Source organism: Ambystoma mexicanum, chromosome 1p (genome assembly GCF_040938575.1).
Source record: "Ambystoma mexicanum isolate Mex_15411 chromosome 1p, UKY_AmexF1_1, whole genome shotgun sequence".
Lineage (NCBI taxonomy): Eukaryota > Metazoa > Chordata > Amphibia > Caudata > Ambystomatidae > Ambystoma > Ambystoma mexicanum.
Window position 1 is genome coordinate 700,363,796 of NC_090921.1, and position 18,649 is coordinate 700,382,444.

The window sequence follows — 18,649 nt, forward strand, 5'->3', positions numbered from 1 at the left end:
TTTTATTGTGTACATGGTTGAAAAAAGACAAACCTTACACAACTAATAAAATACATTATTAACAAACAAGATCAAAGATTAAAATAAACAAAACATGACTTTCACAGATTAAGAACCATTATACATCTCTAAAAGTCTAAGAAAAAGAGCGATAAAATCAGTTCAACCAGTTAAAAAGAGAAATACAGGTATAATTTTCATAACATTCTCCACGTGCACCAAGGGACACACAGGACTCTGTTTTCTATGCAGTCCAGCGCTCTGTTTAATTATTTATGTTTGCCTCCGTTGCCTCCTTTCCTTGACCCAATCCACCCCTGCCATCTACTCCCTTTCCCCCTCCCACCCCTCACCTGGCTGGGCAACCGCAAGAGGAAGCCCTCTTACCCAAGAGCCCCAGGGCAGCATTTGCCAGGGCAGGGCAAATGTTCACCTGGGAGGCCTGACGCAGACAACCTACAGCAACGGATAAGGTAAGTGTGGTGTGTGTGGGGAGTACAGTCTTTACTGTACTCAAGTAAAACCCCACCAATCTTATTACCTATTATCATCTAGCCTAATTGTGTAAGGTAGCCATTTTGACACTCATTCTAAGGGACTCATCATGAGTTGGGTGGTATCCCAGCGGTATTCCCGCCAGGATAGCGTCTGCGCCAATAGCGCTACTGCCAAACGGTCTGGCGCTATTAGCGCCGGAGCACGGGTTTGGCAAAACGGTACGTCCCCATTGGGCCCATTCGGGAATTCCCCATCCTCCATTGGACCCAATGGGGACTTTTCGGCAGGATTACCGTTGGCGGTTTTACCGCACGCTAATAGCACCGAAAATCAGCAAATTCCTGGCAGATTTCCCGCAGCTCAGCGCTGGGGGTAAATACTGCCAAACCTGTGTTTTGGCCGACCCTTGAATACGGCGGTAATAGGGTTACCGCCCAACTCGTGATGACCCTGTAAGTGTGTAAGATAGCTAAATCCTAGATGGAGCCTAAATTACACATGGTAGCCATACTTCTCATACAAACTGTTGGTATAGCTTTGTTATATTCCCTTGCTGAGCTCTGAGATATAACTGCACTGCGTCCTATAGTTAGCCATTGTGTTTTGCACCATGGCTAGGTTGTGTTAAACATTGCCACGCTCTATCCATCATAAGGTGATACGGGTGGAAAGCACAACCATTACTGTGCTCTGGAAACCCAGCCACTCTTTCACTACTACTACATTGTAAATTGTGCTACCCTCCATAATCAGCCATTGTGATACGCTTCATCGTTAGCCATTGTACTGAATTGTGGAAGGAAATGTGTTGCACCTACATGTATACGTCACGCAGGATTTAGATATATTTTGCGGGAAACTAAATGTGTTGAGTCAAGATGCATTTTGGGGGCAGGAAATGTGTTACAATAGACATATTGTGAAGATTAGTCATGGGCCACATTTAGACAGAATTGTGAAGATTAGCCACCTAGAACTTTGAGAGTACCCAATATACAAACCACCCTGCTCCTGCTCCCCTCCAACATACATCCCTTGAAGTATACACACCCATGGGCTAACCAAACTACACACAAACACCCAACATAACTAACACTTGCATACAACAATCCCAGGCACTGGACCTAACCTATATGGACACAAGCCAAATATGCACAACCTTAAAAACCTGCCAATTTTACACATAATACACACACACGCACCCAACAAGGTCAGACATTCACATACAACCCAGGCATTGGCCCTCACCTTTACGGATACAAGCCAGTGCACGTAATCAACCATCTGCAACCCAACTCAACACACACACACCCCAAACGGCCCCCCCGGACACCCCACCCCGCCCTCCCCCTCCTGCTTCTGGACCTATCCTATCTCTCAATACTCTCAATAACCAACCACGTCCTCTTTCTTGCAGAGCCACGTGAGAACCTGGAGACTGTCCCTGGGTGGTAGTGATGCGCGGTTAAGTCATAATACACAAATGTAGACATTACCTTATTCTGCATACACAGTTAAACATTATAACATATTCACGAATAAATATTTAGCCTGTGCAACAAAAAAAAAAAAGAGTGCATATGTGATGTGTGTTTTCACCATTTGCATAGTCTCTCAGATTGTTCAAACCAACCTCAAAGAAGGATACAAAAGTTGAAAATCGAGCTAAAGAAGAAAGGTGTCAATTCTGTCAAACTTGACATTCCGACACCAAATGCTTCAAGTTTTCCACCGTATTAGAGCAAAATCTGCAAAAAGAGCTTGAGGAGTGTGATCTTTCCCATAGAAGTGTTTTAACTCATCTTTAAGAGCCTAAATGTCATTTGAGCACTTCCGAGATTAGGAGACGGAACAGTATCAAGTAAAGAGCTATGGTGCCGAGTTTGTTCTGCCCCATAATTAAGTTGGTATACAATTTGTTATTTCTCATTATTCGAGTTTGTCACAGTCTTTTTCGCAAATACGTTTTTTTGACCCCTCCAGGTCTTGGAGAAAGAAGCCTTTAGCACTCAAAAATTCCTTGCACTACACGTTTCCCTCCATTTGAATACAACAACAAAATCTTCATGAAGAGAATTTGGGGTAGGTTATACAAGAATTTTACATAAAAGCAATCTCTTCCAACAAATTTCCAGATTTAAGGATGCTAAACCCAATTCAAAATCAATGACTGAAGCCAAAGTTAGCCTACAGATGTTGAATTTTTAGACCATAAATGATGTAAGGGACCACTTTCCCTTCCTATAGCTTAATCAGGGGCACCAAAGAAAACCTGAAACATTTGCTGTTAAAATGTTTCATCTGTGCCACTCATGGAGTCACTTTTCTTTTACGGTTGTGCTTTTTAAAAATCGGATCTAGCCGTAATAATGAAACCTAGATAATTCAGTTCATTCTTTCCAGTTTAGAATTATTCAACCACTGATTGAATCTTTGAGTTCTTCTTACCAGATGTAAACTGTGATTTTTGTTTTTTAATGTTAATCACCAAATCATTAACACAAGTATAGACATAAAAAAAGCATTTAGTATTCTTTGCAGAGCAATTGGAGTGGAACAACATCATCAGGATAAATGATGCAGTGACGCTTTTTCACATTCACTTTCAGGGAACTGAAAGCTGAGTCAGCTAGCTCTGTTCACATATCTGATATGTAAAGATTAAAAAGGCATGGGGCTAGTATACAGCCCAGTCTCAGGCCCCTAAATGTTTGAATATTTCCTGACATCTTCCGAAGTAGGTTGAGCCTAATGTTTAAGTTGGTGTCTCTTTGAATATATTAAGAAGAGGATTGTGAAGACCCCACATTTTCAGCTTTGACAATCAAAAGGGTCTGTTAACTTTGTCGCAAGCCACAGCGGTCAATGCTGGCCATGAGCACGGATGTAGTATTAATTTTCCAAGCAATTCTTTGTATTTCATCAATAATATACCCGTTCAGATTATTGCCAATACCACTACGAAAGGTCACTGCCCACTACAGTCCCCTCAAAATCAAGGCTGTGAAGACTTTGTCGTCTGCATCCAGTAATGCGATTGGCCTGTAATTCATGGGATCTAATTCCAATCCCTTTTTAAAAATTGGGAATATATAATGAAGTCTTCCAAGAGGGGGGAGTAAGCATGAAACTGATGATTTTACAAAAGAGTATTATGAAAAACTAGAGGGTGTTTCACTGCCTAAACCCGGGGATCCTATAGTCAGGTGGCCAGGGCACGACCATCCCCAATGGATCCAGACCATGGGGTGGACAAGTGTGCGAGGACCACCTGGGTGAGGGGTACTCAGGGAGTGGGGGGGGGAGGAATAAATACCCCTGTTCCATCCTATTTTATAGGATATTCCAACTTCCCAGAACCCCCCCCCCCTTCCTACACAAACACTGAGTCGAGGAAGAGGAGGTCTTAGGCTGAAAGGAGTACCACCCATGCAATACATTGGACCTGTGCCACTAATAAAATCAGGCAGGGCAGGCACTTGACCTTGATTACAAACACCTGATTATTATTCGCTCTCCCCACATGGTTAAAAGGTGGAACACTGAGACACACTCTGAGCAAGGTGATGCACGAGAAGGAGCAGTTCTTCCAGGGTGACGTCGAACCAGGCAGAGCAGAGCGACAGGCCGAGGGATAGAACGGAGGTACAGAGAAACCATGGACAACTTGGCGAGAGATCGTTACCTCCGAAGGGCCTTGAAGGTTGCGCAAGGAAGCCCAGCCAGAGACAAGAGACAAACCTTGTTTGTGTTTTAAGGATACCAGCCACCCTGCAGGGTGAACAGCAGAGTTGGGGAGGTACAGCAGCATTTGTGGCATCAGCCTTGACTTCAGTATCAAAGCCATGAAAGATGAAAATAAATTAACACAGCCGGTGAGTTGATGAAAGCAGTCCTGTCTGTGTTAAATGAAACTTGACGGCAACAGTATCCGACGAATGAAGCTTGCGTGTGTGCTGATCCGGCCCAAGAGAAAGCAAAGTATTGTAAAGAACTGTAAATTAAAAATACAAAGTAACAGAGTGGTCCGGTGAAAGAAGATTGCTCAATCAAAAGTCTCAGTGAAATGTCTTATGCAGGCGAAGCGGCGGGAAGAGAAAGAAACTCGGATGCAAGATTTGAACAGTTGTTAGGTTTGATCCCGGTAGAGGGAAACCTGGAAGTGAGCAATATGTTTGAACTTTGAAATAAGTACTGTGCTCAAAACTACATTTACCAAGAGGCCTTGGTGTAGGAGAGAAAAAAGTGACATGAGAGGAAAGAAGGTCGAAGTGGTCATGCCAAGGCAAGAGCAAAAGCCTTGCAGTTTCGAAAGTCTTCGACAGCGGAAGGAAAGTGAAAGGAGGCTTGAGCCCGACAGAGGAAAGCCTATGATGGTGTGATTGACGCTTGGGGAAGGGAACCCCCTCAAATTGTGATTGTAAGTTTTGAGCCCAGCAGAGGGAAACCTGTACTGAATTGTGGTAACCAGAAGGAAACAAACTTGTGTTGAACTGTACTACAAGCTAAAAAGGTGACCTGGGCAGGAGTGAGAGAAAGCTGAGAGGTCCAGCTGATAAGCTAGTGACTTTTTTATTGAAGGTCAAGTGGGCCCTGGTCCACGGAACAAACTGCATCCTTGTGTCGGAAACCAGTATGTGTCAAGGTCCAAGTGTGGCACCTTATCCCGTGCTACAAAACATGGGGAAGGGAGTTTACTCAGCCATACTGACATTTCTTTTGAACACTTCCTTTTTGCATTACACATTCCCTTTACACATGCATGTTTTTCGAAAGAGGTCATGCATTAGGTTTATTAGTATAGGCCATTTTATTTTGACGCAGGACTTTTTTCTTTTTGTTTGATGGTAGAGAATACTCTGATCTTAGCTATAGGGCAAGATTGATGTTTTAAAAGTGGTTAGAAAACTCCTATGTGTCAGAGTCTACTTGTGATACCATGCCTCCCGCACAGTATATTAAAAATATTGGCCCAAAACTATGGTCTATTTAAAAAAAAATAAAAATAAATAAAAATCTATTACACAGGCAGTTAGACCCCGGTGCACGTGAATTTCCACTCTTCCTGATTATATTAACAATATCCTCCAATTCAAAAGATAAGAGCCATCCGTCATCATTGGATTCCTATACTGCGTTATTGGAAGGAGCCAAATACAACTGTGAAATTGTCAATTCAGGCCGATTCGAGGATCAGGTTTTCTTGTATAACCGGCTGAGGTGTTTGATGAATTAATCATCTTGCTCAAATTAATGTTAGTCTTCTGAATGATACAGGTTCTCCATCTTTTTACAAAAGCGTATTAAGCAGCGCTTTAGATCATTTAAAAATAAATTATTAATTAAGCCAATAGCTTAGGGCTTGCTCTCTATTCACATTGCTATTCCAAGCATGCTTATCTATTTTTTCATCTACCTCTTTTTAAAACGACACAATGGGACTAAAAACATGCTTCTGACTGGAACTTGAACTGAGTATAGATGAATTTTCTTGATAACATTACGAATGAATGTAGGAAATCAACAGGGGGTAAAGGTGTCAAGTCTTCCATTAAAAAGGGGAAGAATCAAAAACCAGTGTAATTATTTGGTTACTTTTATCAATATGATGTGGATGCTAGACTAAGCGGTTTTTACCCGGGGAGACCTGGAATTCTGGGATTCAGCTATTGTTAGTTCCTTTTCAGAAAACCCTGAAAACGGCACTTAACATGTTATTATCACTAGTCTGGGAAGCTATACTCTCGAAGTGCACACATGTGTCAAAAAGAGCTGCAGAAGTGTACATATAATCTAGTATGAGTTATCTTGATGTGAAGAATAGTGACCCAATAGGCCTCCATCAATGTTCCCACTAGGGCGGAACATGACCCAGCATGCAAAAATAAATTGTATCCGCAAATGACCCCTTATTCTCGGCTGAGCTTAGTAAACTGAAATTCTTTCTCTTGATAAAACTTGTGTATCATGGTCAATCAAGCAATTGGCATTAAAATCCCCCACCATATTATTCATTTACAAAAAGTCTTCCATTTTATAAAAACATTGGCCAGATTGCCCATGAACATAAAGACACCACACAAATGATTAACATTTTAGCAGACACAAATGTGAACCAGAAAGATATAATAGTATCTCTAGACATGGAAGCACTATATACTAGCATTCCACAAATGGAGTGTGTGATAGTCATCGAGAAATACCTTGACAAAAGGCACTGCAAACCTAGAGAAAGTACCTACTGCATTCATTTTGGAGTGCATCAAGATCGCACTTACAGAAAAATGTCTCTGTATGAGGGAGAGTTCTACTACCAAAAACATGGTACCAGTATGGGAGTTAGCTTCGCTCCAGATATTGCAATTTGTACATGGACAATCTGGAAGATCAATCAATATATCACAGAGACAACCCCCATAAACAGAACATAGGGGGTGGGATTGTTATATTGACGATGTTTTTATGGTCTGGAAAGGTACTGTGACAGAGATAAATCTATTCTTGATCTGTCTCAATAACCAAAACCAATTTATCAATTTTAACCTGATTCACGATTAATAGAGGATGCCATTCTTGGATTAATTGATCTACAAGACAGGAAATGGAAGTCTAGAAACAACGCTGTTTAGAAAGCTAACAGATAAAAACACATTCTTACAGTATAACAGCTTTCATCCATCCAGTTTGAGAAACAGCTTACCATTGGTCAATATCTGAGAGTACGCAGGAATTGCACACAACCTAAGGAATTTGAACTCCACAGTAAGGCATTAAAAACACGGTTAAAAGATTGAGGCTACCCGCCCAAAGTTGTGCATACTGCATATAAAAGGGTGCAAGATGCCAATAAAAAACGTGTCTAAAGCTCATGGAAATGACCAACCTTGAAAGAAATCACCCGTGTAACAACTTTTAGTCAAATCAGTAATAATTTGAGAAGGTTGATTTTAAAGGACTGGCATATTATCCACACGCCTGACTTCATTCCAGTCAAACCAAGGTTTGCCTTCAAGCGACAAAATAATTTTAAAGAAGACACTCTAGTGCACACTTATCCAGCCCCACCTAACACACAACCTAGAGAGAATACACTATGGGGCCTGCTACTTGTGATCGGCCATTTCATGTGAGGCAAATGTTCAGTTTGTTCTCTAACCAGAGACATACAATCTATAGAATTAAAAAGCAAAGATTGGGTCTTTAACACCTTTACCAACTGTACTACCCAATGGGCAATCTATGGAATAAGATGCCCCTGCAATCTCATCTATGTTGGGAAAACAAAGAGACAGATAAGATGACAGATCTGTGAGCATAGATCCTGCATCAAAAATAAAGTAGAGAATAAACCCTTAAAAGCACATTTTTCACAACATAATCATAAAACATCAGACATCTTCTGGTTTATTATACAGGTAATTGCAGCACCGAATAGAGCTGTGGATCGTGATCTAGCACTTAGGAAAGCAGAGCAGCACTGGATCTACAGTCTGGATACAGTCCATAATGGTCTAAACTCTTGTGTGGAGTGGGGTTTATTCATGTAAATAATCTGCAGTAATCTCCTTAAGGATCATTTAAGTCTCCCTTTCTTCCTTTGTGTGAATGTAGGTCTGCAATTTGTGCTAGAAGAAACCTAGACCTTTCTAAATTTTTATAGCTATGCATACAATTTATATTCTGAGCAATGAGAACATAAGATACAATATTATGGAACTGATTTACGAAGCATTTGGTTTTTGAAAAACAAGACATTTATACTGCTTTTATTGTTTGTAAATCGCAATAAACCAAATATTGCTGCGGTCTGACTTTTGAAAGTAAAGTTGACATGCATGAGAAATTACAAACATGTGTAAATGAAAAACAAAATAAATTGTAATGTTTCAATGCATAGCCCCCAGCATTAGAGCATATTAATTCCCAACACAAGATGGCGTGTAAAAATACTAGAACGCGAGTGAGATAACATGGCTTGGTCTACATAACGTGCTGTGTGATCTCCTGTCAGATCACCAGCGTCCATACAATCACGTGAGGGCAGAAATACATCTGAAACTAGCGAAACAGATTCCTCACAGCGGCGCGTTTAACTAAAGAAGTTACAAACAGCAAAACTCAATTAAGAGGTAAGCTTAAGCCCGTAAGTAATAGTACGCATTTGTGGGCACAAACAGATGTTAAATAACACGGCACACACACACAAGAAAAAAGCGTGTTTTTCTCGATTACACAGGCAGGAGAGGCCAGAGCACACTGCCTGCATGACAGCAAATGCTCATAGACAACAATGCGGCACAATAAAGCCGGTTTTGAGTTTAATGCAATGCTTGTTAAAGAACACTTACTGCTATGGTAATCTGGCGTTGCACAAAGGCGTTATCACCTCGCATTATTGCCCGAATCAATACAGGAATATAGAGCCGACTAACTTGGGGAATATGGAATAAAGCCCAGCTAAAGATGCAAATGAAAAAGAGGTCATTGCTATTTTATCTGGGAAAAATTTAAAATAAATTGCAAAAATGTGCATTTCTGCCTACAGAACCTTCTAACAATAAGAGTATTCATCAAAATACCAAGAACATGGAAAAAAAAGTGCAATTAAGGTCGGTACGCAACCGTAGGTGTGTAATAAACTAGGGAGTTCAAAGAAATTAGACAATAGAATGTACCTCTCCAAATGTGCGGCCATAAAAAGGAACCCTCCCTTTCAGCAGAAAACATTGAAAAAGCTGCATTTTTCCAGACTGAAGTAATCAGTTCTGCGGTCCTAGCCCAGGTCCACAGACACTATTATTCAGGTTAGTGACCAACTTGTTCGGTTAATGAATTTCTAATCAAGCACAAGTCAATTCTCCCTTTTTTGGTAGGTGAGGTTTTTCTAAAAAAGAAAACTGTCTATCGGGTGTTGAGACTCAGCCGTCCCATCAAGAAATAGTTTGCCCTGAAGCAGGCCCAAGAATAACTGTCAGCAGACGTTATCTCTGAAGTCTAAGTGACAAGAAGGGGCTGAAACATATGTCGACCATGCACGAGGCCATAGTTAAGGGCCTTATTATTTCTGAGGCTAGAATTTAGAGCCCTGTCAATCTAGGTGTGATGAATCTCACAGGAGTACATCTTCTTGTATTACTACTTGTAATAGAAAGTGTGTAAGACAAAACAAAGGAGTTGTCCCCCGATTTCCTTCTCTTACTAAACTAAGAAGAGTGTACATGTTGAATTAAACTAGCAACTACACATTATACAAACCTCACTATTGAGACTCAAATGTGAATACGATTTGTGTCCACATTGTTTTTGAAATCATGTTTTTTATTTGTTAGTCTATGTTTTAAAAAGAGAATTGAATAAAATGTTTTGATTAAAACAGGTGCTTAGTGAAATACAGTGTTAAAAACATGACACAGTATTAAGATGTTGGTCAATACAAATAGCGTGGACGGGGTAATCAGTTCACTCTTCGTTTAATACACCTTGGAAAGCTTCCTGTAGACTTTTGGCCTTATTTCCCTAGAGGAAACGTAATTAAGCACACCCTTACACCTGCAATACCTATTAAACGCAACACTGCTGTTAAGCACCCCTCTATGAACCCCCTGTCATGCTCCTGAAAGGAGGTCGTGGACCAAGGGGACTCTGCTTCTGATATCGCAGGTGACTTACTAAAAGCATTTCTGCCCTGGTATGGCCCCTCTATGAACTCCCTCAGCATTAGGTGATTAGCTCGGCTGCTGGAAGCAAGGCTTGCCGAGACAGCAGATGCATCGGAGAACATAACAGCTGAAATGCAGGCTATAGGGCTAACGGCCCTTCAGAATAGGATGGAGCTAGACATGATGCTAGCTGAGCATGGGGTGGGGTGGCTGCAAAATCATAGGGTCATCATGTTCCTCTTGCGTACCCAATGCTTCTACCTCCGTGCGTGAGTCTATTACAAAGCTCCATGAAATTGGCTTTCAAATCCACAAGGACACATGTTCATGGGACATTTTGCATTCCATTGGGGGTTTCCTTGGCTGATGGGGCTGGAAAATAGGAAAGTTATGATATGGCATTTATAACGTGCCTATACACAAGTGCTTCAAGGCGCGATGAGGCAAGGGAGGGGGAACAGAGTGAAGACAGACAACGATCCTACTAGGCCAGGTGTCCTTCAGATCGCGCAAGTGCATCGGAAGGTGGAAGGGGGAAAAGGGTAGGGGGAGGGGAGAGTGCAGTACATGGGATAATAGAATCAATAGCAATAGTAAAGTACGGCCAGCAGATGGCAAGTGCAAGAGTAAGGTAAGTGCAGGCATCAGGTGTCAAGTGGTGGTAGTGGGACTGTAGGGATACAGAATACAGTCCCCAAGTGGGGGGTTGCCAGGAGGGCAGTGCGGTGTGAGACTGGCGGAGGAGGGGACCTGGGCCCTAGATCAGAGGGTGGCCAGATAAAGCAGTGCAGTTTCAGTATCAGCCAGAAAATCAGCAGGGGAGAGGAGGAGAAAAAGCAGAAGCAAAGAGAAAGGTTTTGAGGTGCTTCCGGAACCAGAGATGGTTCTCAAGTTTCAGGGGGGCAGGGAGGCTGTTCCAGAGGGCGGCCCCAGCCGAGGAAAGTGATCTACCACCAATTTGTTGCTTGGAGAAGCGACTGACCCTGAGGGAGTTGGAGGCGGATGAGCGAAGAGCTCGAGAAGGAAGATATTTAGGAAGAGAGAGTTGAAGGTATTGAGGCTCCAGGCCCCAGTAGGCCTTGTGGACAAAGCAGTGGGTTTTGAACTTGATCCTCGCAGCAACTGGGAGCAAGTGCAGAGATTTCAGTCCTGGAGAGATACGATCCCTGGGCTTGAGACCAAGGACAAGTCTTGCAGTCCGGTTCTGGATAAGTTACAGAGGGCGGAGAGTAGAAGTAGGCAGATTTAGAAAGAGGCTGTTACAATAGTCCAGCTTAGAGAGAACCAGAGCTCTGGAGACAGTGAGCTTCTGGGGGAAGGAGAGGAAAGGAAGAATACCTCTGAGGAGGTGCAGTTGGTAGTGACTTCTTAGAGATGTCGGAGATGTGAGGAGAGAAGGAGAGTGTGGAGTCGACGATGACCCCGAGGTTTATTGCCTCACAGGTGGGAGCAGGGAGAGGGCCAAGAGAGGATGGCCAGAGAGTGACAGGAAAGGAGGGTATGGGTGTGGCGATGAGGAGAATATCAGTCTTACTGGCATTAAGGCAGAGATCATTGGTGGCACACCACTCCTGGATGGTGGACAGACAGTCAGAGATGAGAGAGGGAGAAGAGGTGGCTAAAGGGTTGCCTGAAAATGAGCTGAGTGTCATCCGCATAGCACTGGAAGTTGGGGCAGAGTGCGGCAATGAAATGGGCAAGAAGTACCAGGTATTGGTTGAACAGCCAGCAAGAGAGGTTAGATCCCTGGGGAACACCACAGGTAGAGATAGAGAAGAGGAAGGACCCGAGTTGAACCTGGGAGGGTCAATCGGAGAGAAAAGAAGTCAGCCACGCCAGGGCCTGACCGGTGATCCCAAGGTTATCACAGAGACGGTTGAGCAGGATGGCATGGTTGACCATGTCGAAGTCATGTTGCTGTTTACAGTGTTCCTACTAATCTTGGGTTGCTGCCTTTTTGTTAATTCTCCGACAGTCTGCTGCCAACGGCAAGGCCCCTTGCCCAACCTCTGCCAGGACCATGGCACTCATGATGCAAGACACTGCTATACAGGACATGATGCAGATAGACATCACTGATGCTCCCATTCTGCCTCCACCTTCCCCTCTCACCATTAGCAAGGATACTGATTATGTTTCACAGGTGATTGTCCTGGAAGAACAAACGTATGAGATTGTTCCGCGAAACTGGTCTGTGACATTTGTAGAACTGATGTTCATAAGCGCCATTTGTGGAAAAGTGATTTTGTTATATGACCATTAGTCCTTACATTCTAACTGCTAATGCCACCTGAATGCATTTCTAACCAGCTACTGGGCCTTGCCTCATAATGTATTACTATACGTTAAATGCATACTCCAGGCAGAACTTTCTTGGCTAATGAGTAATGCAAAGATGTGAACTTTGAACCTTGCTTGCCTAAACACTGTAGATGCACTCATTTTGCGGAACGCTGTCAAGATGTATCCCTGAATAACTCCCATGTTAGCTTAAGCATAAATCAATGCCAGGCACATGTTTCCTGTTTCACAAGGGAATCTTGCTAACTGTTGTAGGATAAGGAACTATTGCGCAAACCGTACGCTATTTTGAACTAACTGTAAAGAATGAATCATTGATCAATATTATATACTGCTGACGTGCAATATATTTCTATACACAAGACCTTGACACAAGCAATGTTCGTGGTTTCGTAGCAAATTAAGACCAACACGTAATGTCTACATCTTTGCGAGCAGTGTCTAGAAAAGACGGTATGAATATGAGACCATCTGTGCATTGAGAGAGAGAGAGAAAGACTTACGAAAGCTATCTTGTCGTACCTTTCCCACTTAAGTGAAATAAATGATGTTTGCAGCATGCACCTTGTGCCTCTGTGTTGGACTCTCATCATTGCGTTTTCCTCCATTCTAGAACGTAGACTACAGGAAACAGGCACGAAACACACCGGAGTGGGAGGGGTGCCATGGTGTGCTAAAGTCTTAGTTCAACGAGGAGGGGTATCCGATTGTCCTAGTCTGTTAGCTAGGGGAGCTTTTTGCCGAAAAGCCAAGTTTTTAAGTTTTTTCAGACTGTCCAGTAGGAGGGTTCCTTTCTCAGGGTGATGGGGAGATTGTTCCATAGTTTGGCAGCAATGATGGGAAAGCTCTGTCGTCTTGCGGTCTTTCTGGTGAAAGGGGGCACTCTGAGGAGATGGCTGGTCATGAAACTTAAGAGGGCGGAGGTGTATTTCTCTACCCAACCTGAAAGGTAGGCCGGGCAGTGTTCGTGATGCACTTGTGAGCGATGGAGAGGGTCTTGAATGTAATCAGTTCACGGATCAGGAGCCAGTGGATGTCTTTCCTGGTTTTTGTGACATGGTCGTGCTTGGACAAGCCTAGGGCTGCTCGGAGGGCATTGTTTTGGATAGTTTGTAGCTTGCAGAAGTTACGTTCAGAGGTTCCTGCAAAGAGAGCATTGCAGTAATCCAGTTTGGCTCCGGTGATGGCGAGTCGGTTGGCTTTCAGTAGTTTTGCTGTGTAGGCAGCAGAGGTGACAGTGGTGTTGACCTGTTGCGAGAGGTCAAGGGTGGCGTTTAGATAGATGCCCAGGGTTTGGGCGATGGGTCAACTGGTAGGAGGAGGGAGGGGCGTGGTGGTGGCTGGTAGCGTTTTGGCAAGGATGGCCAGTTGCTTGGTGCAGAGGGCTGCTTGTATCTTGTTACACCAGGTGTCATCCATGATGAGGTCTTTGGCTAGGGATGATGACAGTGCTTTGGAAACTGTGGATGGGCCTTTTCTCCACACTCTGCGGCACATTTGTTGGCGCGTGAGGAAAGGAGCTTTGGGGCAAACCAGGCATTCTTTTTTAAAGCTTGGTTGGCTTTGCGCTTTTTTTAGCAGGGCTAGAGTGTCAATAGCTAAAGCAATGGAGTTGTTGTACAGTTGGACCAAGGACTCTGGGTTCGTGTCCGTGTTGGATGGGTTATTTAGGGCTGAGAGGAGGGGCGTGAGGCGGTCATTGTTCAGGTTATAGGTATGGCGGGCAAGGGCTTCGGGTTTCATTGCATGACAGGGGCTGGGCCTCTTGTTCGGGAGGTTGAATGTGATGGTGTGGTGGTCAGACCACGGGCAGGTTGTGGTGGGGAGGCCGGTCACGTTCCAGTTGAGGTCAGCAATCCAATTGAGGGTACGGCCCTGAATGTGGGTAGATTCAGTGGTTCGCTGAGCAAAGCCGGTGTGGTTGAGGGCTGTGGCTAGGCTTCTTGCGTGTGAGTTCTGCGATTGTCCAGGGGGCCATGCTCTCCTGTGCTATTATCCTCTGCCCCCATATGCTTGCTTGTGAGATAATACATTTTGAAGCCAATGGACCCAACGATTTAGAGGGGGGTACTCTAGTCCGTTGTATAAATATATATTCGCTGTTTTGCAGGGGTGCTTCGCCCACTCTGGCTGCCTTCAACTGCACTCACCAGCGCTCTGTGCAGGTACTGGTGTTTTAAAGCCTTAACATTCAGGTCCAATAAGGATTGCAGAAAAGCACGACCTGCTGGCAACTGCACTCACCAGCACTCTCTGATTCACTAATTATCCTGTGCGATCCAGGATTTCTTCTGTAGTTTCACCAGGCAAAGGATATTGTGCTTCCAGCTTCCACCCCCCCAGTCCCTCTTCTCGGGAGAAGAGAGAAGGAGCACACATGCCAACCCTCCCAATTTATGCAGGAGACTACCGATTTTTAAATTACAAATATTGCCACTTTATTTCTCCCTCCCCAAATGATTGTTACTCCAAAACAATCCAATGGGAGAATTTAATACCCTGAGGTCTTATGGTATAAGATTTTAGTAGGCCCGCAAATCTGATGGCAATTAGTGCTTTTACAAATCGCAAAGCCGCGGTTTCCTGGACAGTTTTTAACTATTTAATACCTGAAGTAAATGTAATGTTTTTGTCAAATTTTTCTTTCTTAAACTTATATGGAGTTTTATTTCATTTCTCTCTTTTCTCCTTTTTGAATTGATTAATCTGACTATAAAATTGTATAAGGTTCACATGTTAAACCAATTTACAAATAATACATATTTTTTAAAAATAATTGAATTCTCCTGCTTTCGCTGATCCTCCCTTCCAGGTGCTCCAGAATTTTGTCATGTATGAAGGAGCAGTGAAACAAGTTGGATATGAAGAGGTCTGTCTTGACATATCTGCTTCCATTAAACAGTTTGTCACTTTTTGGGGGTCCAAATCCAAGTATGCGGGCTACTGTTTGTACTGGTAGCGGATATATTCTGCAGGTGATTGTTTTTGCCTACTCATTGGTGCAGGTTTCATTTCCGGCCTCTATTCAGTGTTGCTCGGCTAGAGGTATGACAGTGACATAGATTTGGGCTCATGGAGCGCCTATTCAGGACAGTTGCAAGGCAGCGACACAGGCCAACCCAAATACTTTCACCAGACACCATTGCCTCAACTTGTATGCTTGGATCGACTTCCTTTGGGGAAAAGGAAATTGAGCGCTGGTACATATGTTCAAGAGTGATTTGTTGTAGTGCGTAGTAATAAATAGATGATGCAGTGTTGCAAACGCACTTTGTTGGCCAGCATTTTTCTTTATGGATCATTTTTTCACTGCTGTCTTTGGTATGACTCACAAGTAGGTACTGGGACGAGGAAGAGGTAATGAGCCGATTACTCACGGTAATCAAATTTAGCAAGGCAGTGCATTTTACAAACAATACAGCAACAATCAATTCCACAGCCGCTAATTATTGGGAAGAATGTCTAGCCATCAACTTAGATGCAAACCAATGATAACATATATTCAAAAGGATAGGGAGAGCTTCAAGATCGGCTAGCAAATCCCAAACTCTACTTTTCGTTTTGCATAGAGCACTTTGGACACCAGAAACACTTACTACCAAACAAGCCAAGCTTTTAGACACTCTACCACCGGCAGCCATCCAATGCATTGCATGCAAGTGGAGGAACCAAGATCCACCATCCCACAGAATATGTTGCAACTATGCACATATAAACGCATTAACAAAATTCTAATTAATTTGGAGTCCCCTAGAAAACTTCCTCAATACCAATCATCCCAACACAACATCCAAGAATGAATTCCGTGAAGTTCGCAAGCCCCCACACAATCTATAATGATAGAAATGTCAGTACAGCCCCTGCTCGTTCCAACATACAATATTAATAAGGGGCAATAGTTAATCTTAACCACTCCTGGCTGCCCAATCCAGACAAACAAAAATACCTCTGCAGGATATTCTCTTCTCTATTTGACGACTCTTTTCCTCATTGCCCACCTTTCTTCCTCGCATCGCTAGGTTTGATTAATAACATTTCACCTCACAGCTGTCAATTAAACCACTTATATAAAGGAATGCATTGGGTGCCCACACGCTCATAATTTAAATTATCTGATTTAGAAAAAACACGTGTTGTGTATCCATATTGCTTCTCCTTCTATATTAAACAAAATGCTGTTTCATTCGACCTATATTATGTTAATAGAGGTACTTCTACTCTTTGTCTAATATACGTGTATATTCTCTTTCTCAAAGCATTACTCAGCGATATTGTGGCTCGTACCAACGACCTAATCCAATACTTATCTAAGAGGTCACACCCATGCTTTCATCAAATGCTTGTCTTAATTGTTTCTTCTCCCTCTGCGAGGGATTTAGCAATTGCTTAAATGGTTGTTGATCTCTCTTGTAAAAGCACAATAAAACGTTTTCAACTTGAAAATGTGCCATATGTTAGGAGGTATTGAAATGACACTTTGTGGGAGGCTGGGCGTGTCGTACATAGGGGAGAGGGATGGTGCATATATAGTAAATTAAAAAGATGGAATTGATCCCCGTAGTGGAAGTGGGGACCTCCCACACAAGTACTGTAACGAGGGAGATTAAAGGCCTATTTATTGACACCCCACAATCACTGGCTTCTTAACGAGCGACCATGTCTCTCTGAGAATGCATTAGCGTATGCAGCCTTCTTTCGTTTACATCTACTACTTTTCTATTGGCTGCGTACACTATCTTGTTTCCTATTGGCTGCACTACCTTATTCCCATTGGGTAATAATGAATATCATGCCCGAACGCATGGTTGTTTACTGGCCACGAGACCAGAGACACACTCACCTGCAGGTTCCACCAGTGGGTCCCAACGCAGCTGGCATAGTGCCCCAGTTGCAAGGTGAGCACCTCCCTATGCGCGTGTGCCATGGTGCTAGTTCAGTCACCGCTAAAGCTGTAGAGTGTAGTGTTTAGGTCCCGTCCGAAAAAGGGACCTTAGCAACGAGCCGTCCCCTCTTCATCACGTGGATTTCACGTTCGAGCGTGTCTGGGAAGTCATGTGCCTCAAGTTGCGCACTTCCCCAACGTGTCATTTTTTACTAGGCGTGGTAAAAGCAGGACGGCTGGAGCAGCCTCGTGGCCTAGAGGAAAGGTTGATACTAGTTCCCATCCGAGAAACGGACCATCGGTTGTTAGGGCCATTTCTCAGATAGGAAATAGCTGCTTCAGTGTGGGTGGGATAGTTCCCGTTAGAGAAATGGTCCTTTTTTGCCCCCTAGTGGCCAAGTCCTGCATAATAATGGGAACTAGCCCACTCACACAGAGAAGGCTAGTCCCACTCACACTGAGAAGGCTAGTTCCCATTAGAGAAATGGCCCTTTTTGCCCCTACTGGCCAGGTCCTGCATAATAATGGGAACTCTTGTATTCTGGCTTGTAACATTATGTGTTACTACTGACTTCTGCAATTGTATTCGCTCTCCACTCTTGCTTCTCCACTCTTTTTGACTGATTACTCTCTTTTCTCTCCTCCTTTCCCTTCTCCCTTTTCCTATCTCCTCCCCTTACTTTCTTCTATGCACTTACTCTATCAGATTGTCCCTGGACCTAATATGATAGCAACCTTGTCTGTTTCCTCCATCCTCCCATTACCGTTTTTTTCCTCCCCACCACCTCTCCAGCACTATCTGAAATGTCGTCAGGCCTAGAATGATAGTCGCTTGTTTTGTTCCTCCCCTCCCTTTCTGCACCCCTCTCCCTCACCTTTTGTTTTTCTCCGGCTCTACCAGAAATGTCGTCAGGCCTAGTACAGTAGTCGCCTGTCTGTTTCCATTTCCTTCCCACTCTCCCCCTCCCTTCCTTATCTAAGTCTTAGCTCTTGCACTATCTGAAATGTCGTCAGGCAGAGTACGATAGTTAATTTCACATCATTACTGTTCATGGCCTGTAAGAATGTGGTTGTATTTTCCCTTGTTCCCTTCCTTGCCTTCAAGCGCTTTGAAACACATTGTGTATAGGCGCGATATAAATAAACTATCATAGCAACTAGCCTACTCACACTGAGAAGGCTAGTTCCCATTAGACAAATGGCCCTTTTTGCTCCCCTAGTGGCCAAGTCCTGCATAATAATGGGAACTAGTCCACTCACACTGAGAAGGCTAGTTCCCATTAGACAAATTGCCCCTAGTGGCCAAGTC

General features: G+C 43.4%; 1 protein-coding gene across 3 annotated transcripts in view; it reads right to left on the bottom strand.

The window, feature by feature from the left end:
- MSTO1 (misato mitochondrial distribution and morphology regulator 1) overlaps positions 1-17,488 on the bottom strand; it is a 1,020,943-nt gene extending 1,003,455 nt beyond the window's left edge. For 2 of the 3 annotated variants that reach the window (XM_069649984.1, XM_069649989.1), the window contains exon 1: positions 17,299-17,487. In XM_069649984.1, the coding sequence (XP_069506085.1) occupies positions 17,299-17,382 (84 nt within the window). In that variant the 5' untranslated portion in view covers positions 17,383-17,487. Of the gene's footprint in view, positions 1-17,298 lie in introns of all 3 variants that reach the window. The other variant, XM_069649995.1, reaches the window with a different exon arrangement.
- Between the last annotated feature and the right edge of the window lie 1,161 nt (positions 17,489-18,649).